General features: G+C 41.8%; 1 protein-coding gene across 7 annotated transcripts in view; it reads right to left on the bottom strand.

The window, feature by feature from the left end:
• The window catches only part of SETD1B (SET domain containing 1B, histone lysine methyltransferase), a 68,957-nt gene extending 52,177 nt beyond the window's left edge, over window positions 1–16,780 (bottom strand). The window contains exons 1-6 of one of the 7 annotated variants that reach the window (XM_042852475.2): window positions 12,985–16,780; window positions 12,635–12,789; window positions 12,104–12,202; window positions 11,379–11,649; window positions 6,662–6,789; window positions 2,204–3,379 (exon numbers count right to left, since the gene is read on the bottom strand). In XM_042852475.2, coding sequence (XP_042708409.2) covers window positions 2,204–3,379; window positions 6,662–6,789; window positions 11,379–11,649; window positions 12,104–12,202; window positions 12,635–12,789; window positions 12,985–13,057 — 1,902 coding nt within the window. In that variant the 5' untranslated portion in view covers window positions 13,058–16,780. Of the gene's footprint in view, window positions 1–2,203; window positions 3,380–6,661; window positions 6,790–10,552; window positions 10,633–11,378; window positions 11,650–12,103; window positions 12,203–12,634; window positions 12,790–12,984 lie in introns of those variants that run through there. The other 6 variants (XM_008163555.4, XM_008163556.4, XM_042852476.2 and 3 more) reach the window with 6 other exon arrangements.
• Between the last annotated feature and the right edge of the window lie 4,689 nt (window positions 16,781–21,469).

The following is a 21,469-nucleotide window of genomic DNA, read 5'->3' as shown; positions in this document are numbered from 1 at the left end:
ACACTTCATAAAGGAGCAGTGAAAGGCACATACATTTTTTTAAATGCACTGGAATAGTTTTAGGGTGATTTGTAAATAATAGGAAGTTCTGAACAAACAGCTCTAAGAAGAAAAAAAATAGAATATCTTTTTGTAAGAAGACAACAACAGCAGGGAGAATAGGTTTTGAGATACTCTTAGCAACTTTTTGACTTTTAAATAGGCTTTTAGAACGTATTCCGTTTTGTGCCGTTTTGTGCAGAACCGTGAAGACGAACTTCTGACACTGATATCTCGTTAAGGGAAGACTAAGATTAATCACAGGCTTCAACTTCTGCACACTGTTGTCCCATGTTACAATCTGTTAATACAATATACCGGGAACTCCTCTGAGGCCAGTAAGGGACGTTAACATTGCAGTTGTAGAAAGTCCCTGACCCCAAACGATCACAGTGGCATTCGTCCAATTTTTAAAATGTGATGAAATGCTCGTCGTTAGAAGAAAGCAGATTCAAGCCCATAATGCCCAACAGATCATGCAGAGTTTCCATCTGTGAATAAGCTAGTCACAAAACGTGGGTTTTTCAAAAATATCCTCTCTCAATCCTGCAGGGCCAGTCTTCTGGTTTAAAACCCACTTCCCAACCAAGACTGGGGCGTCAAAGGAAACATGTATTAGAGAGTATCAGAGGGGTAGCTGTGTTAGTCTGGATCTATAAAAAGCAACAAAAAGTCCTGTGGCACCTTATAGACTAACAGATGTATTGGAGCATAAGCTTTCGTGGGTGAATACCCACTTCGTTGGATCTCTCCAGTCATGTTACCAGAGGGGTGGAGACTGGGTCAGCCTATAAAAAGAATGGGCGCACACCAAGTGGTTGAGCTGCTTCTAAAGCAGGACCAGCACAGCCGTCCAAGTTCAAAAAGATTTGAACATGTACTTACTTACAAAACACACACGAAGTATCGGTCATCATTTAGGCATAAAAAATAGATCTGAGGAGAATGTTCCTATTAGCCTTATTGAACATTTTAAAACGTGTGATCTGATGATTGTAGTGCCTTTCAACCAAACAATCCCAAAGCATTTTGCAAACCACACATGCACAGGAATGCTGCACCTGCTCCTGAAATGCAGCCACTTCTAGGGTGGAAACACAGCAACTGTTTACTGGAGAAGTATTTTCTGCCAGTTTAATTACAGAAATGCTTTATAAATAAAGCAAATTATCTTTTACACCGTGTTCACTTATTAGACAGAACCAATCTAGAATACTAGATGTCTCCCTGAATGTGTTTTTTTCTTGTACTCAAATTATAATAATTTCATCTGCTTGAGATCCTGTTATAAACAGTACTGAGTAGAAGGGTCAGGCGCTTGTGAAGATATATATTTTGACTGTCAGTGACATGTTATACTGGGACCCAAATGTACATTACAGTATGTTACTCACATTTGTTTCAATTGAAACACCAAATAAAACACCCACTGCAATGCACTCTCTGTCTGCTGGCAGCATTCCATATAGTTACGCTCCTGAAGTCCTTCATCCCCAAATGCTCCATTACAGGCAGCAGGCTGTGCTCTATTGTTGGAAGACTCAGTGGAACACATCCCCAGTAGGTCAGTTACCTCTCGTCTAAATCGCTTAAGGAAAGAGTATGTTAGAACCCAACAACTGTTTCCGGTTCACACCTGATGGAATAAACAATTTGACAACTACCAAAGTAGATGTATTTTTTACAAGGGACATCAGAGCTGGCAAGCGGAATTGGACTGACAGCTCTGGTGACTCAAAAATCTGTTGATCCACAGGACAGTAACTGCATGAGCAATGGTAATGCAAATTTCCTCAGTCTCACCAATAAGTTTCAACCCTAAGCTAGAATGAGCACCACCACGATGGAAATCAGTTTTTATGGCCTATTCAATCCTAGAGCTCCCTACGTGAAACTACCAATTACAGGGGTTGTCCTTGAAATAGGGACGCCTGTTAACCAGGAACCGGACTAAGACCATCAGCTCATGTCACATCTACCCCATTACCAACTCCCTGAGTCAAACCTGGTTAAAACCACCCTGGCTCAAAAAACAATAACCAAAAAAAAAAAAAAAAAAAAAACCACAACAGTTTCTAAAGACCACTTTTTGAATAGAGTACATGCTCTACCTTGTTCTAGTCACATAGACATTCATGTAGCTTATCTGAATTCTCTCTCTTACCTCATCCATTTTTTCTGATGTTGGTGTCTGGTCACCAGGCAGCATTTCTTTAGTCTCAGAAGTCTCAGCTTTGGATGTCCTACTCAGCTGATCAATAGGAGTCATACTGGCCTCTGACGTTCCTCTTGAATTCTGACTCAGAGGAGCTGTCCCAGGGATTGGCTCGTCGTCATCAGAATCTGGTAACGGTGTTGGACTAATGTCCTCCAAGCCAGTGCTGGAGGGACGTGAGGATGGGGTTTGAGCTCTATAACTGGGCTGAGAGTTAGAGCCATACAATGGGATAGGAGAAAGTTGGGAGGAGGAGGAAGAGATAGGGCTACCTTCCATTCGGATCTCATTGTCCGAATCATGTTCATTGAGAAAAGGTAACTTTGTTCTCTGCTCTTTCAAGAGCATCTCAATCCTTGAGTCTAAACTGTTATGCTGCATTTCAGACTCCATGGTTGGGGTGCCAGGTGTCTCACTCCTTTCCGGAGTCTGAGAAAAGGATGCTGTACTTTGTTCGGTAAGACAGTTTGACTGTGGCAGGGATGGGAGTTCCTCCTGTTTTTCTTTCACAGGAACAAAATCAATATTCGTAGCAGCACTACTTTCTACTAAGATCTCAGCTGGAGGCGGGGCAGGTCTCCGGTACTCAGTGTCTCTGGAAGTTTGGGGATACTGCTGTTCATCAGATGGGGGAAATACAGCTGGTGCTTGGTATGGAGAGAAGGCAGATTTATAACTTGAAGAACCAGAGTGGCTCAAGGGAGGAGTGTGAGAATATTGTACTGGCTCTTGCTGATGAGACTTGAACGTGCTAAACTGATGTTCTGACCCTCTGTAAACACCTGCCGAGTTATGGACATAGTGATGTCCTGGTCGTCTATTATAGGCATCTGTAAATTTTGTTTCATGTCTCCTGGGTTTATACCCAGAGTCCTGTCCGTAATGGTAAGCTGGTGTCGTTTGACGACTGGAATAGGTTGAATCTTGGGAAAACGGAGTCCCCAGTCGTGGGGTGAGTGGGGTTCCTTGGGACTGTGGGGTATACTGGCTATACGAGTTTGGGGTGTCTTGCCGACTGCTGGAATAGGCTGTATCATGGGAAAATGGGGTGCTACTGTTTGGGGTAATGGATGATCCCGCAGAAGAAAGGTTACTGTCTTTCAGACGTTTTACAGAATCAGTCAACTATAAAAAATAAAATAAAAGTAAATAATAGATATAGATATATACACACATACACAGTCAAAAACTATTTGTCTGATTTTCTGAGAAGCTGAGCACCAAGACTTTCAATTGACTTCCCTGGCAGTAGTGGGTGCTCGCAGCTCTGAAAACCAAGTCATACACAAATAATTATCCGTTAAAATATGTAGGCAGTTATTTTGGTTTTAAAAGTCTGTAGGAGAGGAAGTGAAGGAAATGGGCAAATACTATTTATTCTTTGGCAGAAATGTTAAGGTCAAGAGAATCAGGTGAACATTAGACATCAAGAATACTGAAAATAAAATAAAAAATTCTGTCAACAGTTTCTGAATGTAACTAGAGAAGAGAATGAAAGAGTACCATTGAAACCAAAAGATTAAGACTGTTTTACACAGTATGAAGGGACCCAAGTAGCTAGTTTACATATCAAATCAGACTATATACATATACACACTGGCTCCACACCTGCAATCAGTTCCACATAGTAGACCCGTATGCAAGCACAGAACCTGTGGAAGTCAATCAGGCTTTGTGTTGGTCTGATTGTCAGCTCAGACCCCCGATCTGCCCACCTGCCACATGTTAAGCTCTAGCAGAAGAGTCAATCTATCTACTATATGTAAAGAGGTTGTGTCTGAACCTCAAACAAACAAACAAAAATTAAACAGAAACGTCACAAAGACACATGATCAGGTAGAGTGTTTCCAGCTATGGAATCTAAAAACTAAAAAACACGAACCTCACAGAACAGCCAAATAATCGATCTTAATGAAATTTACTTCAAAGGCACATTGAGGGGTTTTATCCAAACAATCCGATTAAAGTTTGAAGCCAGTAACAAAAAAGAAAGAAAGAAAAAAAAAATCCCTCAAACAATGATGAGTCATATCAGCATCATGCCAAAATCAATGTTCAGTAATGTAGATAGGCAGCAGAGAGTTACCCAGTCCAAATCCCTTTCAGATCAGCAGGATATGGCCTGAGCTCTAACACAGCAACAACAAAAAACAGAGAAGATTTTATTGAGGCTGCAGTGAAGTAATAGTTTTTAAAGTTCCTATTTAAAAGTTATCTGCTACTTTTTAAATTAAAATTCACATTTCAGTGGCTCCACAGAATCATCGCCACTGTCAGGTTTCGTGCAGCACCCAACTGTCTGATACACTGACACAAACACACTTACAGATTTAGTTATTTTTTGCATGGTATGGCTGTTGCAGACCATAAAGATTTGGCAGTTGAACTTTCTCTTCCTCACTCCACCCTCTCCTCCAAAGGTTACAAAGGCAGCTTAGGTCATACTTACTCCTCCTATAATTAATTTATGTATCAACTCCCTGGGTATTTGATTGCCTGCAGGTGAGAGCCAAGAGCGCACTCCCAGCCAAGGGCAACATAACAGCCAGCTCCAAAACCCGCTGAAGTCAATGGGAATTTTTCCATTGACTTCAATAGGCTTTGGATCAGGCCCTGAGTGAGGGAGGGCTCTAAGGAGGGAGCAGGCAGACCAGCTGACCTTTAGGGCTGAAACGGGGGAGAGGAGGCAAATCAAGAAATGTCAAGCTACTCTACTGGAATTACTCCAGCACATTAGCAGTGTCTTGGGAGAATCTGGTAGATATTAACTGAAGGAATCACCAGAATTATTGTTCTGTGGGTCACCCCAAAAAAGTTCAGTTCAGGGTAATATTGTATAATAAATTGCAAGACCTTTAATCAACAATAATGGTGGTGACTGATGTAAACAAAAAATGAAGAAGCAATTAGAGGTCTCATTAATAACTGTGAAAACCAACCCACAATAGTGAACGTGCACACATTCATTTTGGATCCTCTGTAACGAGGTAACAAGTACAACCCTGTGAAGTGCCGAGCATCATCCACTCCTTCTGAAGTCACTGGGAGTGGAAGGTGCCCAACATGGGACGCTCAGCACGTGGCAGGACTGGGCTATCTAGTCGAATCACAATCTCTTTCAGCTCCACTCTTCCACATTTAAGGGTGACCTGCTGAGGAGGAAATGAGGCCTCTTTATGATGGAGAAAGATGACCTGAAAGGTTTTGCTTTGAGGGACTTTGGAGATTGGGGGGGGAGGGGGGAACAGTTTGGTGTTCACATTCAGTATTCAAGACTTATCTATCTGGAGAACTAGTGAAATGAGGATATAATAAGAATCAAAAAGAGAGAAAGGTGAGCAACTGAGAGGGGGGAAAAGATTTATAGCTACAATGTTTAAAACTATTAAAGCCAAAACTTCCAAACCTGGATGCCTCAAGTCAGGCACCTAAATCCATAATCAGACTCCTACATAAAAGTGGACAGAAATCCATGGGAGCGCAGGGTGCTCAAGACCACTGAAAAGAGTCAGGCCACTTTTATTTGGAAGTCTATGGCTCCAAACCAGCAAGTGATTGCACACAGAACGTGGGCCCATAAAGAGTCTCTCTCATTTAAATGGAGGTCCGCGAAGAAGCAGGTGACTGCCTGTCAGTCAGTTGCAAGAGAGTTGTTTACACAGACTACTACTTAAGAGCCAAACTTTAGACACCCCAGTTTGGAACTGCTTGGCTCTGTTTTTGTTAACCAAGTGATTCCAATGACCATTTTGGAGAACTGATGTGTCTTTAACAATGACACAACACCTCTAGTCTTCATTTTAAAAGGTGTGAAGAAAAAAATCTCAAACGCATGAGACAACCTCCTGAAAAACTACGGAGGAACCAGGATGGGCATTCCTGATATTTTTAAAGAGGAAAAAAAAGCAGAAAAGATACCCTAACCTTTAAAATTCAAAACACACATCTTTCCCATCTTCTAGCAAAAACCTAGAATAACCTTTAAAGTGAAGGAAAAGAGGACAAGTTTATCCTTGCAAGTCACTCCACGGACTTCAACAGGGGGACCCGATGAATGGATTTGGCCTGGCATCCTTAATTACAGAAATTACTAAAGTTACTAGGATGCATTTAGTTGGTTCTGTATATTTACAACAGGACACAGATCACTCACAATATTCACTTAGGCACAGCGTGAATTTGCACATGACACTTATAAAGAATTAAATTTGCTCTGGCAAGTTCCAGTTATTAAATCCAATGTATTTAAATACAGATAATGAATTTTAAAGTAATTTTTACAATGTACTGACAAAACTACCCCAGGATGGAATAAAACAATACCACACGTCACTTGTTATAGGAGAATCTATTTGAATCAACCACTGTCTGCTTGTAAGTTTTTAGAAATGTACTATTAAAACACACCCAAGCACACTGTACCTGCTGAGTTTCATTCACAGGTGGCGAGACATCCTGCTCATTGCCTACAGGAAGGGTCTGCGGAGTGTAAAGACCATTAACCAGCAGTTCATAGAACCGCATACGGGTTTCACCTGCACAAACCACAATGAAAGTTTATTAAAAAAAAAAAAAAAAAAAAAAGCCACACACTGTACATCGAAAGTCTCTTTATTAAGCCTTCCCCAGACACAGCTAGCCCTCTTAATATCCCCCATTTCAGCCAACATCTTTCCACCAAAGGAGGCCAGGGCAACACTTAAGGTAAGTGCCACCGTTTCTTAAAAATCTGCCGGACAAGTGATGCAAGGCGCTCCCTTCGCTGATGATGGGAGCGACCACATCTTCAACCACAGCATCTGAAAAAATGCATTAACAATAGGCCACCTCTCTTTGAGAGGAATGGGAAAGGGTACCAGAAAGCATTAAAAAGAATAGCCAGGGCAGAATCCAGCATTAGTAGTTACACTCTGTTAATGTGCTCCCTTGAGAGGGGTTTCTAAGTAGTCTTTTTCCCTCTTATTCTATTTGGCTGCTCTGTTTCTGTGCCATGCTTTCTAGAAAGCAGTAATCTCTTTCTTCGCAGAAGTGTCAAATGGTTTACGTGTCTCAGAACTGTAACTTTTAGAAAAGCTTCATCTCACTAAATACAACACCAATTCTGCCAATACCTGTAGCCAGTTTAGAAGCCTTTTTCACATAAACCTTTCCAATAGAATATGAGGTGTTATTAATACAAATGAGATGTAATCCAACACAATGGACAAAATAATTATCACTTCTTTTCCAAGAAGGTTCTGGCTAACCTGTGTTTTGATGTAATGCGTATGTAGCACTTTCCTAGCATGAACATTCTAAAGCAGTGGTTTTCAAACTGCAGGTTGCAACCCAGTACTGGGTCATGGAATGTAAGGCACTGGGTCACGGCGGCTCTGGTCAGCACCGCGGACCGGGCCGTTAAAAGTCCCATCGGCAGTGCTGCCCAGTTAAGGCAGGCTAGTCCCTACCTGTTCTGACACTGCGCTGTGCCCTGGAAATGGCCAGCAGGTCTGGCTCCTAGGCGGGGGGGGGGGGAAGGGGGGGCACGGGGATCCTGAGTTGGAGGGGGCTTGTGCGCCTCTGCCTAGGAGCCGGACCTGCTGCTGGCCGCTTCCGGGGCACAGCGCAGTCCGCGGTGCCAGGACAGGCAGGAAGCCTGCCTTAGAACCCCTGCTGCGCCGCTGACCAGGAGCCGCACCAACCCTACACCCCAATCCCCTGTCCCAGCCATTAGCACCCCCCAAACCTAGAGCCCCTTCCTGCACCCAAAACCCATCTCTGGCCCCACCCCAGAGTCTGCACCCCCAGCCCAGAGTCCTGACCCCCTCCTGCATCCCAACCTCCTGCCCCAGCCCTGAGGCCCCCCAAACCCAGAGCCCCCACCTGCACCCCAAACCCATCATCCCTGGCCCCACTCCAGAGCCTGGACCCCCAGCCCAGAGCACTGATCCCCTCCCGCACCTCAACCCCCTGCACCAGCCCACAGCCCCCTCCCACACGCTGAACTCCTCATTCCTGGCTCCACCCCACAGCCCTCACCCCTGCACCCCAACCCTCTCATTCCCCAGCTCTGTTGGGTCACAGACATCAACAATTTTCTTCAACTGGGTCGCCAGAAAAGAAGGTCGAAAACCACTGTTCTAAAGAATGCAAACCCTCATGCAATACTGATATCTGTGTTCAACATTCTTATTTCCAGGCTGCTGAATTCTAGTAAATACACTTTCTTAATATTAGACAAGTTTGTTTACTTTGAGCCTGAGCCTGCTCATTTTGCAGTCAGTAAGTTTTTCACGGATTTCAAAAGAAGCTGGATCAGACCCTTTGAGATATTTTCAGTTTTGCTTACATGAAGGGGTGGGTTCTTTGTTTTTTTAGAATGTGAGAATAATTTTTTAAACATTGAAAATTTAAGTCAACACAGCAGAAGATGTTTCTTACCGAGGGTTTTTATCTTTTTCTTTTCAATTACAAATAAAAAAAAAAAAAGTAATGTATAACTGAAAAAGAAATAAAATATAGTAAAAATGCACAACCCCAACGCCTGAACCTGCAGCTCACACACACATAGTATGTATTCATGTGAGTGAGTACTCCCACGTAACAGGACTACACAAGTAAGTGCTGCAGGATCAAACACCCAATTCTCGTACATAATTGTGCATAACTAGTATCTACAAATGCACTTGTCTAAAGAATCTGCTCCAGATTAAGACCTTGATCCTGCATTATTCAGATAAAACGCCCATTAAATAAATACTGCCTATCAGTCTCCAATAATGTTCGGTTTTACAACACTGCTTCACATATATAAATATTGGGCCAGATTTTCAACTTGTGTAAACTGTCATCGCCCAGTTAATGCAGCTATGACAATTTGCAGCTGGAGATCTGGCCCAGAGCATTTGAAATATTGAATTCACATGAAATTATAGCACTTGCCATCAATGTTCTAAAGTAGAAGTAAGTTTAAAATTAGTTTTTTTAAATAGCACATATACCTTAGCTTCCTCATTCCCCTTTTTATTCAGTAAAACATTAATAAATACTTAGTATTTATATTTTCGTTTTCACAGAGCTTTGAATTACCCCCATAGAGGTACTGAGGTAGGTAATTAACTATTATATCCATTCTACAGATGGAGAAATGGAGGAAGATAAATTAACTGAATTGCCTTAAGCTACAAAGGAAGTCCATCTCAGAACTGGGAACTGAACTCATGAATTCCAAGCTCCTAGTCCTGTGCTCTGACCACATGATCATTAAATACACAGATAAAACACTTCTTGCACTCCTTTTTATACTCATTTATTTTACTAAAATTTGGAATCCAATATTGAATTTTTATAAAAGTATATTTTACTACTTTCTTGAAAAGCTGAATATTGCAAATAAATGGATAAGTAAAATAAAAATGATAGACTGTGTAGCCAAAGATGTCATAAACTGCAACTGCTATTTTTAGCATTATATTTTAACTGATCTTGCCATACCACAAAGCATTGCTGGTATTATTGCATCTTTTAAAAGAACCAAAGTAGCCACAAGTTTTTAAAAGGTTAAAATTAGAGGCATAGTGAGAGTTTATGAGTTATATGTAAAAATGAAAGTGCAATTTAAAATTAAGTCTTCGTGTTTTCACCAAAGTAATTAAAACATGCAAAACCACGAACTTCTTAACATGCAGTTAACTTTCCTAGCTCTTGAACGACCACCTGTTCTAGGATTACAAAAGTGAAATATAAAATCAACAAAAAACAGAGAAAAACTCTCCAATCAGCTTGCTCAAGAAGTCTCTTAATACCTACTTTTACCCCCTGTGAATCCACTTTAATTCCCATTATTAAAACTGAAAGTGGCTTTTGCTCCAATTTCAATGAATATGTTAATCTTCCTCAAATTTCAAAGCAACAGGATATATATCAATTTAAGATGAAATAGTGCTAAAAATATTAAATCCCAAAATCAAAGCATATGCATTTCACAGTCATGGTTTATTTATACTGGCAAATGATTTAAAAAACTTTTCTGGGTGTTCTTTTACTATTTAGGCAATAATGTCAAAAATTATTCCATTATACTCACATAACATGTGTTACATACCTAATGTTATGTAAACACTGCACTTGAAGGTTGTTGAAACTTTCTTTTATACTTTGTATGGTTAACTGAGACAAACATAGCACTTTTTTTCTTTGAGAGAAAGGTGTTCATGGGGTCTTCCTCTTTCTTAAAGAAAAACAGTGCAACACGTGCTTCAAACTCGAATTATCATGCTTAAAATGCAAATAAATAATAATAATAATAATAAAAATTACAAATAAATGCCTGTAACGTTTTGCGTACTTCGCTGCTTTAGCTTTTAGCCAGATGTTTAGAAAGGTCCTTCCCTAGCATGCTTGGGGAAAAAACAACACACATAAAACAATAATAATAAGCAGAATTTTAATATTTTCAGTACTTGAATAGTTACTGCACTGTTAATTCCTATAGTACCACCATTGTGGCTCAGTCATGCTGTGGATTAAACGTGTTACTGTCCCTTTAAGAGAGAGAGGAGATACATACACACACACACACACACTCGCTCACTCTCACACCGTGTCAAGTGCTGTACACTTTTTACTGCCAGACTTGGGTTTGTTGCTAAGTACCAGTGAAACACCAGGAGCTCAAAAAATAGGATCCTGCTGTAGTTCAGTGTGGTTTTTTTTATATATAGTAGTTTCTAAGACAGGAAAAAACTTTACAACCATATTTCGAAGTGCATTTCTAAGCCTCCGAAAACGGTCACCAGTTTAGATCAAGGCATTTGTAAAGAGATTCTGAAAAGGGACGAGGGCGATGGCAAGGGCAGAGTTTGCCAAACCGGGTGTCAGTGTGAGTGAATGAAATGGACAGGATGGCAGCATTTTGTAAATTACAGGACTGTCTCCTAGCAACAGACAACACATTCAGCTCCACGTGACTTCCAATGGCCCAGAGAAAAGGAGAGACAGACAGAGGGGGAAGGAGCAACATTCACTTATTAGTATTTTTAATCATCCAGTCCCTTCAGTCTGGAAAAGCATCTCACTTTAAGAGGGGAGAGGGGATGCAGGGGTTGCAACTAGACAGAGCATGGAGCTAAAATCTGCTTCCCACCTTTTGTATCCAGTTCCACGTGGATGATGTTGCCCATGACTGATGTGTTGTGCAGGTGCTGGACGGCTTCCCTGGCACCCTTCACTGTGGCAAAGATCACTTTGGCAATGCCCAGGTGCTTCTTATTCTTGGGATTGTAGAGAATCTCTACTTCTTCCACTTCACCATATTTCTTGCACATGTCGGTCAGAAAGTTTTCACGGATGTTGTCATTCAACTTGGCAAAGGTTACCTGCTTGGGGGGCACTGGCCCCACGTAAAACTCATCAATCTGGAGATTTATACAAACATAAAATTAAATACAAATAATTAAGAACCAGGAGGGAGACTGGCAGCAGAAAATTAAATCATTTGGAACAGACAGACAGAGTTAGTCTCCTTAGAACTCTGGGGAAAGAAACTGTCTACAAACAATGTCACACCAGTCTGAAGAGAAATCCAGCCTCTACACTCTCAGAAATTTATATGGAAATGGTTACTTTTTCATCTTAAAAACATATTTTCAGCAGCTATATCAAGCATCAGAGTTCTAACTCAAAACAGGTAAACTGATCCTATCAGACAGATGTATTGATTTCTTTAAGGAATAGGATTATTGTTAAACGGTTTGCCAGATAATGTTAATAAGAATCTGTCATTTAAATGGCCCATTACATTATTTCAAACTCAAGCTCAGTTGACAGATAACAAGAATCCAAACTAAACCTAAAGGCTAGGGCAGGTACCTTGAATTTGGGAACAGAAAGCTCCAACTCCTTGGTTTTGGTCCATATTCTTCCTATCCTGGGATCTCTGACACAATCCACTGGGGCAATTCCCGAGTTCTACAAGGGGAGGGGGGATAGAACACACAAAAAACATCAATAATATTGCTAGAAATTTCGGGGGGCGGGGGGGGACGGGACATACCACAAGGAAGCGGGGAAGCCTCAGGGGGAAGAGAAAAGCACACATACACACGTGTCAAATTGCAATACTGCTGGGAAATAGACACAGATTGGAACCACAGAGAAATAAAGCTCCAGGTTTTAGCTCCTTCTTGGGATCCTGACAGTTGAATACATTGTGTCAGGTGGCAGTAACTTTCGTGCCTTTTCCTCCCCTCACCCTCCAACATTTGTTACAACATGAATTATTACAGCATTAAAAAATCCCTTTCCTCCATCACACCTCCCCTAAACAAGGACTGCTAGAGAGGGGGGCGAGGTAGGGGTCTGTGGGGGGTATATAATTTATTTAAAAAACAAAACACTTACAGGCATGCTAAAATTTTGCCCATCATAACGATAGAGTTTATGCTGTCCTTTTTTCAGAGCTGGGTCAATAATCAATTTGTAACTTCTCCAGTGGTGATTTCTTTTCTCGACAGAAGTGCTGGCTTGTGTGCTATTCTCCATTCCGTTGATCCAACCTGGGGGGGAAAAAAACACAAAGTTTTTAAAAAATGTAATAAAGATCCCATTTTAAGACTCACCCATTAAACACATCAAAGCTGCGGGGGGGAAATACACAACCGGGAAGACTCTAAAATGGGGGAATTCTTAGACAACCCCTCCACCCCCGTGAGACAAGAGACAGAAAGGGGGAAAAAAAGACCCAATCTCACTTGAACTCTGTTTTTTGCCATGATCTTCTGGGTGCTTGGCTTTTTCCCCTGCCTTGATCTCCTTGAAAGACATTGTGTGAGGTGGCCGATCGTCTCCTTGCAGCGAAAGGCGAGCTCCTTTTCACATTTGGCTGGTTACATTACATTGCTTTTGAAAGGCTCCTGCCTCCTTTTTTTGCGAGCCAACACATATTGTGTGTGTGCTTTCTGCTTGCTTCTCAGGCATCCCACAATACACCACTATGGAGCTCGGCTAATGGCTAACCGCCCTCAACCGAAGGCACATTCACAGCAGCTGCAGCGCGCCGCGAAGCCCCCAGCCTCGCCGAGCCCTGGCACCTCCCCACCCGAAATAAAGGGCCATGCATTTTCCCGAGCCCAGCTAGCCTCGGCAGGGGATTTTCCCCCGGTTTAATTGCATGCAGGAAATTCCTTGGAATCTGCGGGCTGCGTTTACCTTAGCGCAAACTGTTTCTAAACAAGATGGACAGAGGTGGGACAAGTTTGGGGGCACTCAGTGAGCCTTGCAGGGACAGCCAGGGAGCAGCCCGGGGCACGGGGTGAATAGCTGTGTTTCTGCCCCCCTGCTACAGTGTTTCCCCGCAGCCCCACCGAGCCCCGCTGGCTGGCGAGCCGCGTTGTTACAATGTGTCCATTGCACAGGACGGGAACAAGGGGGAGAAAGTAGCAGTTTTGCTTATTAAAGGTCCTGGGGTTGCAACAGCCAATCAGCGTGGAGCTTCCATTTTGTTTTAGCGGTGAAAGGCAGCTGGGGATCTCTCTTTTTGCCTCTTTTCCTGGGCGAGGAGCGTCTCGCCTGGCTTTGGGCTTCATGTTGTTTTAGCTCATCTTGTGCTTTTGGTTTGTAATTTGGCCGTGGTTAGGTAATTGGCTGGTTAAAGGCACCAGGAGCCCGCAGCCAATCAGCGCGCAGCTTCCATTTGGCTTGAGTTATTAGACGCTGATCTAAAAACATCCTTCACCAGACAGCTAAGGAGAGGCCAACAGATCAGGCAGCCATTTTTCTGCAATGGAATTAAATGGCCAACTGGGTTTTCCTTTGTTCCAAAAGGGGATACTTTATTTGAATCCACACCATCCATTTCAGGACTTCTCAGTGTTGTATTAATGTCTGACAACATTTTAAAGGACTCAATGAAGAAGGAAGATAAAAAAGATTTGGATTTTTCCTTATGATTTGGAATCCATCTTTGTCTTGTGTAACTAGGTCATGGCACACCCTTATGTCAGCAGTAACAATTTTGAATTCAAAAATAAGTAAATACATATTTTTGTTTGGGTTTTTTAAGCTTTAGAACTATATTATGACTGAACAATAAATTTAAAAAAGTTCCTGTATTAAACACTTAATTCCTGGCCATTTTTATTAACTCCTTTGGTGCTTATAAGGTAACGTTTTAAATATAGACTTAGGAATAGTGAATTCTGGCATAAAAATTTAATATGATAAACTTTTTTTTCTTTTACATTGTAAGTACCCAATCCATTCTGTCCTTACTAAGTGTAGTTTTCATGTTAATGTTACTGGAGTTGTCCTTATTTCTGAGCCTTCATTTGCATGTCTTATGTTTTTTTGTCTGTTTAGCTAAAACAATTTGATGCTTTTAAAATATTTTATTTATAAAGCAAAATATCTAGCGAGAGATGTTTTTAAAATGTTTACATACAGTAAATGTTAACCAGGTGTTTTCACACTAACCTGTACTGACTAAAATATTCGGGGGAAACATTTTTGAGTTTCTGTGTAGTCTGGAAAGCCACTGGTTGTCCTTTTAATGTACAGCGTAAATCTGTCACAGGAACCTAGATTTAAACCTCGAGTACAAGTTCTAACGATACTGTCAGTCACCATAACTGGACAACATTTTCTATAGCTTTTTGATGCTACACCATTGCCATATAAAGATCTCTAAATGTCTTAACAAGATACGTTTTGACTTGCAAATTTACCAGAGAAGTGGGGATACAGATTATATAGCTATATATTTATAAATATGTTTTTAAAAAAGCTAAACAACACAACTTCACCTTCAGAACTGCATTCATCAGTGGTGAGCGGGTAAGTAAACCCTTTTGCCCTTGCAGAGAATCAGATAGCCCAGGCCTGTTCCACAAATGTTATTGTCCTGGACAGAGACAGCCTAATGATCGTCTGTAAAACGGTAGCTATCTTGTTCTTGTGTCATCGATACATATACAGACTATATTAATATATATTTTTCAGAGGGTGATTTCTTTTTCTCCACAAAGCGCTTGTTAGCAGCTCTGCTTTTTGTGGAAGGAGACTGCGGATCCATGCTGGCATTACATGGCTGTTAAATTCTCTTCCCCCCCCCCCCCCGAGCTACCTCCAAACAGTAAGCTTAGGAAGGAGGATTTTAGAAGACGAATAGACGAAAGGGAACCCCCTTACGTGTTTATCCGTCTAATTACTGAAGACTCTGGCTCGCGAAAAACAAAAAGGGACTGTTTTCAGAACGGTGACAACGAGCCTGTAATGGTCTCGCTAAAATGCGCTGCAAAATCCTTCCCCACGAGAGGCAGCTACTTTAGAAACGGTCTGAAAATAGATCCAAAATGAGGGAGGCTGCCTCCAAAGGAGGGACACTTTGCAGCCTGGATTGTTACAGTCGGGAAGAAGTGACGCAGTTGATGTTCACAGCAGTTCTGTGCTTTCATGCAGCTACTGAGCCCATGCAACTAACTCCCAGCTGATTTTTATTTTAAAATCTGCTAATGCACCAAGCGTGTAATGCCTTTGCAGCCCAGTGCCACGAGAAAAACCGGGAGGCTGTCTGGCATTTCAGCATGCAGCTCCAGGTTGTACTCCATATTGTTTGTGAGAGGGGGTGGGGTAGTGGTTCGTAATGGCTTCTTCTTTGTAATGCTGTATTCTTGTCAGGTTTGGGGGCAGCAGCACGTCTGTGTCTCCCAGTGTCTAGCGTTGTTTCTATTTCCGATCATTGCAGGGAGGTGACTGCCCGCCCCCCCTTTGTGAGGCTCGTGGAAAGGGAAGAAGAGAAGTAAGAGGGGGGTTTGTTTTTAAGGCTCAGGGAAAAAAAATGGTTGCCATTTCGTGAAAGCACTTTGCAGCAGCAGAAGGAAGCGAGCAGGGGCTTGTAATCGGAGATCCTGGCAGGGCTCCAGCTATGCCTGCTGTTCTGCTAGGCACTCCCAGGGGGGCTGGGGGGACCGGGAGGGGGAGGGGAGGGGAGGCCAGGGCTAGGCTGGCAGCTCTCTTAAAGAAACAGGACACTAGCTTGGGGAAGACAAAGCAGTATCGAGTAATGCAGTCAAAGCCCTCATGGCTATAAATAACACGATTGTTGCTATGAAGATCCTCCAGGTCACTTTTTTTAAAAAACTTAAAAAAAAAAAAATTACCGTAGCCCAGCACAGGCATTTGAAAAGCGAGTGCAATACAAAAATAGCCAAATGGCCAGGAAATGGCATGAGGCACCCTTATCGCTCTAGAAGGTGGTGTTTTCTTTAAGCAGATCAGACGACGGGCTCGCTGTCTGGAGTTCAGATGAATGTAATGGGGTTTATGCTGCTAGAAACGTGTAAGGCTATGTAGAGACCGGGACAAGTCCTGTGATCTTTAGTTCAGCCTTTTAACCCGTCCCCTAGCTCTTAGCCCATTGTTTTTCAAAGTAGGTTTCACTGCATGTTGCTAATCTTCCTGTGTCCTCTTCGGCCCACAAACAGGGTGGGTCCAACATTGAGCTGGGAGGGAGGAGCAGCTGACAGCAGAGTGCATGGCCTGTGCCAGATCAGGTTGCTGGCTGCCCCTGCTTCTCTGCTGACTGCAGGGATGCTGTGCAGGGATCTGTCTGTTCACTGTAGATCCTGCGGCCATTGTCTTTCTTATGGTCTCTGCACCACTCTGTGTACGTGCAGGGGGATCCTTGCCTTTCCAAAAGGAGTTTGAGAGGCCTCTCTCCCTCACTTCTCACCTGTTGTCAGCCTCAACTTTTAGTAAATGGAGGGTCATATTAGTCCATTGATCCATTTATATCCACTTACAGAAAGGATCAAGGCGAGAGGCCAGCTCATATTCTGTATTTCTAGAAAAAAAAAAATCTAGGGCACGATTGCAACTAGTGTAGGAGGTTCGCTCACAAGGAGAATTAACAGGCGTCCGTTTTCAGTGCAGTTAAATCCATTATGGGTGGTTTTGAAATGCAAAATGTGTCAGATTAAATAGATTTTCCTACATCTAGCTAAGTATGAAGGTATTCTGGTTGTTTCAGAGTTTATAATACTCATTTTGCTCTTTGGGGAGTTGTTCATTCCACTCCACTCCATATTAAAATTAGATCAGATAGTGCAACCTGCCTTAATCAGCCATCCAAAGAGCCAGCAAAACCCAGTTGTAGAGGTGGCCTTCTCTTAAGGGTAGAAGAAAATCATACTGTGAACCTTTATGGGAGGAAAAAAGGTAAGTGGCTACTTAAGACAGATGCTTGCCTCTTGGAGGTGGGATCCATAGTGCAGGGTTCACTGTATCAGTTTGTGTGTAAAGTTAGTCATTTTCTTGTTTTTTGTAAAAGATTTGGTATGTGATGAGAGGGTTACGGTAGGGTAGGGTTGTGCAAATAAGGCATTGCATTTTCATCTTTTTCACAATAAATATAAGGGTTTATTTTACTCTTAACAGTTGACTATATTTTCATCCATAATCCTTCCACAACCTGACTCAATCTGTTATACTAGAACTAGCAATGAACCTGCATGCGTGTGTGTGTGTGTGTGTGTGTGTGTCTATATGGGATACACAAACAGAAACTCCCACATGAAAATGCCTCTAAAACACAAGGCTTACTATTAAAATTAGAAAACTGGCTCCCCTGCCTTCCCTCTCCAAGCCGCCTTCCCTCTCCAAGCCACCTCTCCTCTCTAATTGGGATGCAGTGGTTCAAAAACATTACTTCTGTTTGTTTGTTTGTTTCTTCCCTTGGTTTTCTGGAATCTCTTTGGAGCCATTATGCACTTGAGCATTCTTGTCCCTTGTATAGTGAAACAGGAAACTATCTGGGCTAATTTCAGAAAGTGGAGTGCATATTTGTATTCTGTAAAATATCTCTTTGTTAGCAACATGTAAAACTCAGAGTGCCCTAACCCATGAAGTCATATTCATGTGCATGGCTCTTGCTCATGCCTGTAGTTCTGATCACTTTAAATAATAAATAGTAAAGATATTTGCATAAACTACTATATAGTTTTTCTTTACCATAAATCCTTGTTAAGATGTTCCTTGACTATTTTTTATTAGACTAGACGTCAAAACCATTTTAATTTACTGAAAGACAATTAAAACCAAACCGCATCCAAATCAAAACAGTGCTGCAGATTATTTTTTACTATAGTAAAACAGTTCTAGATCTTGCACTACATTGTGCAAGCTGAACATATAAGTGATGAATGAGGAAGTGGTCAGTTAAGTTTAAGCAACATCTCTCAACTTTCTGGTGCTTGTTTTTTATTTTTAAATGCATATTAAACCGTAAGTGTTCCGATACTTTAACAAATGTTAAAACTGAAATTATCACCTCCTTCTCCCCTCATCCCCCAAAAATGGTTTAATACTGAAGTTCTGTTCTTCAGTTAACTAGTTATACCCAACTGTGATTACGGTTTCCAAATAGTAGGTGATCTTGTGTATCAAGGCCCTACTTTTGTGTGTGCTTGCACAACTCTGTCCAAGCACACATCTGTGTAGTTACTTTTCCAGTGCTAATTCCTTTGTGTGCAACTAACCACTTTGCAGCGTGCAAAACCATCACCTGTGTCCTCAGGCGGTGGAATCTTACAATCTATGAATTGCCCTAGCAAGTATTAGTGCTAGAAAAGTACGTATATAGAGTTGCACGTACACCTCTACCTCGATATAATGCTATCCTCGGGAGCCAAAAAATCTTACCGTGTTATAGGTGAAACCGCGTTATATTGAACTTGCTTTGATCCACCGGAGTGCGCAGCCCTGCCCCCCCGAGCACCGCTTTACCGCGTTATATCTGAATTTGTGTTCTATCGAGGTAGCGGTATATATGCAAGTGAAAGCCAGTGTGATGGAGCACTGAAAACCCGGGCCCAAATGTGCTGCAGTAAGTACCATAAAGTGGGTTGAGGCAGAGATTCGTGGCCTATTTTTCAGAAGTGCTGAGCACCTGCAGCTCTTGATGAATAAGAGGCTACCTAGCAGCCCTGAAAATCACCTCATACATGTCTGAACTTGGCATTTCCTTGCTTTTGTAAGGTGGTTAAATAGTAAGTGTTTTTAAATGTAGTCTAAAAGTTGTTGAGGCAGTCTGAGAGCAGTTCTAACTGTAGAGTGGATGGCTCAGCCACCAAGCATCAGGTCTGAAATACTGGGCTATCACTGCATTTTAAATTCCAGAAAGGTCAACCCAGACTTTCTTTGTCTTAGACCGACTCAGTTTTAGTCCTGAGATTTCTGCTCTATGTGCTCCCTAATGATTCAATAATGCTCCTTCTCATAGGAACAGGATTTGTTCTTGCCCAACGTATCCCACTGCTTCATTATTGAGCAGCATGCTCTGTGCCAGTCGTCCAAGTGGCTGTCATCTCTGGGATGAGAGACGCTATAGAAGCAGATATTTATATGATAAGTTTTGTAGCTACCCTGGTAAAGATTAATTTTGACTGTATTCAGTCTCACGACTCTTATACTGAGGGTCCTGTACCAGTTTTTTTACAATAGTAAATTAGAAACTAATACAGTAGTGCAGTGTCTGTGCAAGCATGTGTAGCTACTCTCATGCGGCTTTGGACACTAGATTAATAGAAGGACAGACGATATCATTGTGATCATCTAGTCTGACTTCCTGCATAACACAGTCCATAGGACTTCCTGCAGGTAATGACTGCTTCAGGTCCAATAGTTGTGGTTGAACTAGAGTATATCTTTTAGAAAAATATCAAGTCTTGGTTTTAACCTTTGCAGGGTGGAGAATCCATCATACTCCTTGATAAATTGTTTCTGTGATTAATTACCCTCATTTAAAAAAAAATGCAATAGCCCTATGTTATCAAACTTCTGTTTGTAGGTACTTGTACGTCTAGACTGTAATCACATTACCCCTTAACCTTCTTTTGGTCACCTAAATGGATTGAGCTCCTTAAGTCTCTTACTATAAGGCATGTTTACCAATCTTTTAATCAGTCTCATGGCTTTTCTCTGAATCTTCTCCAATTTTTCAACCACCTTCTTGAAATATACACACATAATTGCTCACAGTATTCCAGTAACAGTGTCAGCAGTGCCCAATACAGAGGTAATATGACTTCTCTACTCCTACTTAATATTCCCATGTTTATAAACCCATGGATCATATTAGCTCTTTTTGGCCACAGCATCGCACTGCAAGCTCATATTCAGATGATTATCCACAATGCCCCCAAGTTCTTTGAGTTACTGCGTCTCGGAGTCTCCCATCTTGGAGGCATGGCCTGGATTTTTTTGTTCCCAGATGTATGTCTTTACGTTTGGCCATAACAAAACACTTGGCTATATTAAAAAATATTGTTTGCTTGAGCCCAGTTTACCAAGCAATCCAGATCACTCTGTATCAATGACCTGTCCTCTGCATTATTTACCCACTACCCCACTCTTTGTCATCTGCATACTTTGTCAATAACCATTTTATATTTTCTTCCACGTCATTGATAAAAAAATATTTAATAACATAAGGCGAGGAACCAATCCCCGCAGGATCCCACTAGGAACATTGCCACCCATTGATGATTTCCTGTTAACAATTTACATTTTGAGACCTATCAGTTAGACAGTTTTGAATCCATGTTGATTTTATATCGTTCTAGTTTCTTAATCAAAATGTTGTATGGAGTCAAGTCAAATGCCTTACAGAAGTCTATCACATCAACACTGTTACCTTTATCAACCAAACTTGTAATCTTATCAGAACATTATATAATTTACACTAGAACCTAAAATAGTAAGAATGGGAATGTTGACCAAGGAAGATGGTTTTCCTTTTGTGTGTGCGTGTGCGCCATACAATTTTTAACTTCTACCAGACTGGGCAGAAAAGATGTCTGTAATTTCTCAGCTAAAGTATGCTATCTCTAGAGAGGGCAGCCTTTCACCTTTATCCTACCCTGCAATATACTCACTTGGAATATACATATGATCTAGCACAGGGTTTCTCAACCCATGGGTCAGGACCCTAACATTGGGTCACCAGAATGTTTCGAAGGATTGCATGGCAACTTCTGTGGCTCCTGTCTCACGGGGCTGACTGGGATTGCCTCCCTGCTCCAGGCACTGCAACCTCGGGGGTCCTAGCACCGCTCAGGTTTGGCCCAGCTGTCACGATGACGAGAGTCTGGGTAGGCCAAATTTGAGTGAGTGGCACTGCAATCCCATGAGCCAGGTCACAATTCCAGTCTCACAAATCTGGTCCAGTCAGGGAGCCAGGGC

Source organism: Chrysemys picta, chromosome 15 (genome assembly GCF_011386835.1).
Source record: "Chrysemys picta bellii isolate R12L10 chromosome 15, ASM1138683v2, whole genome shotgun sequence".
Lineage (NCBI taxonomy): Eukaryota > Metazoa > Chordata > Testudines > Emydidae > Chrysemys > Chrysemys picta.
Note: the sequence above shows the minus strand (reverse complement) of the source record. Positions and strands in the feature narration are given on the sequence as shown.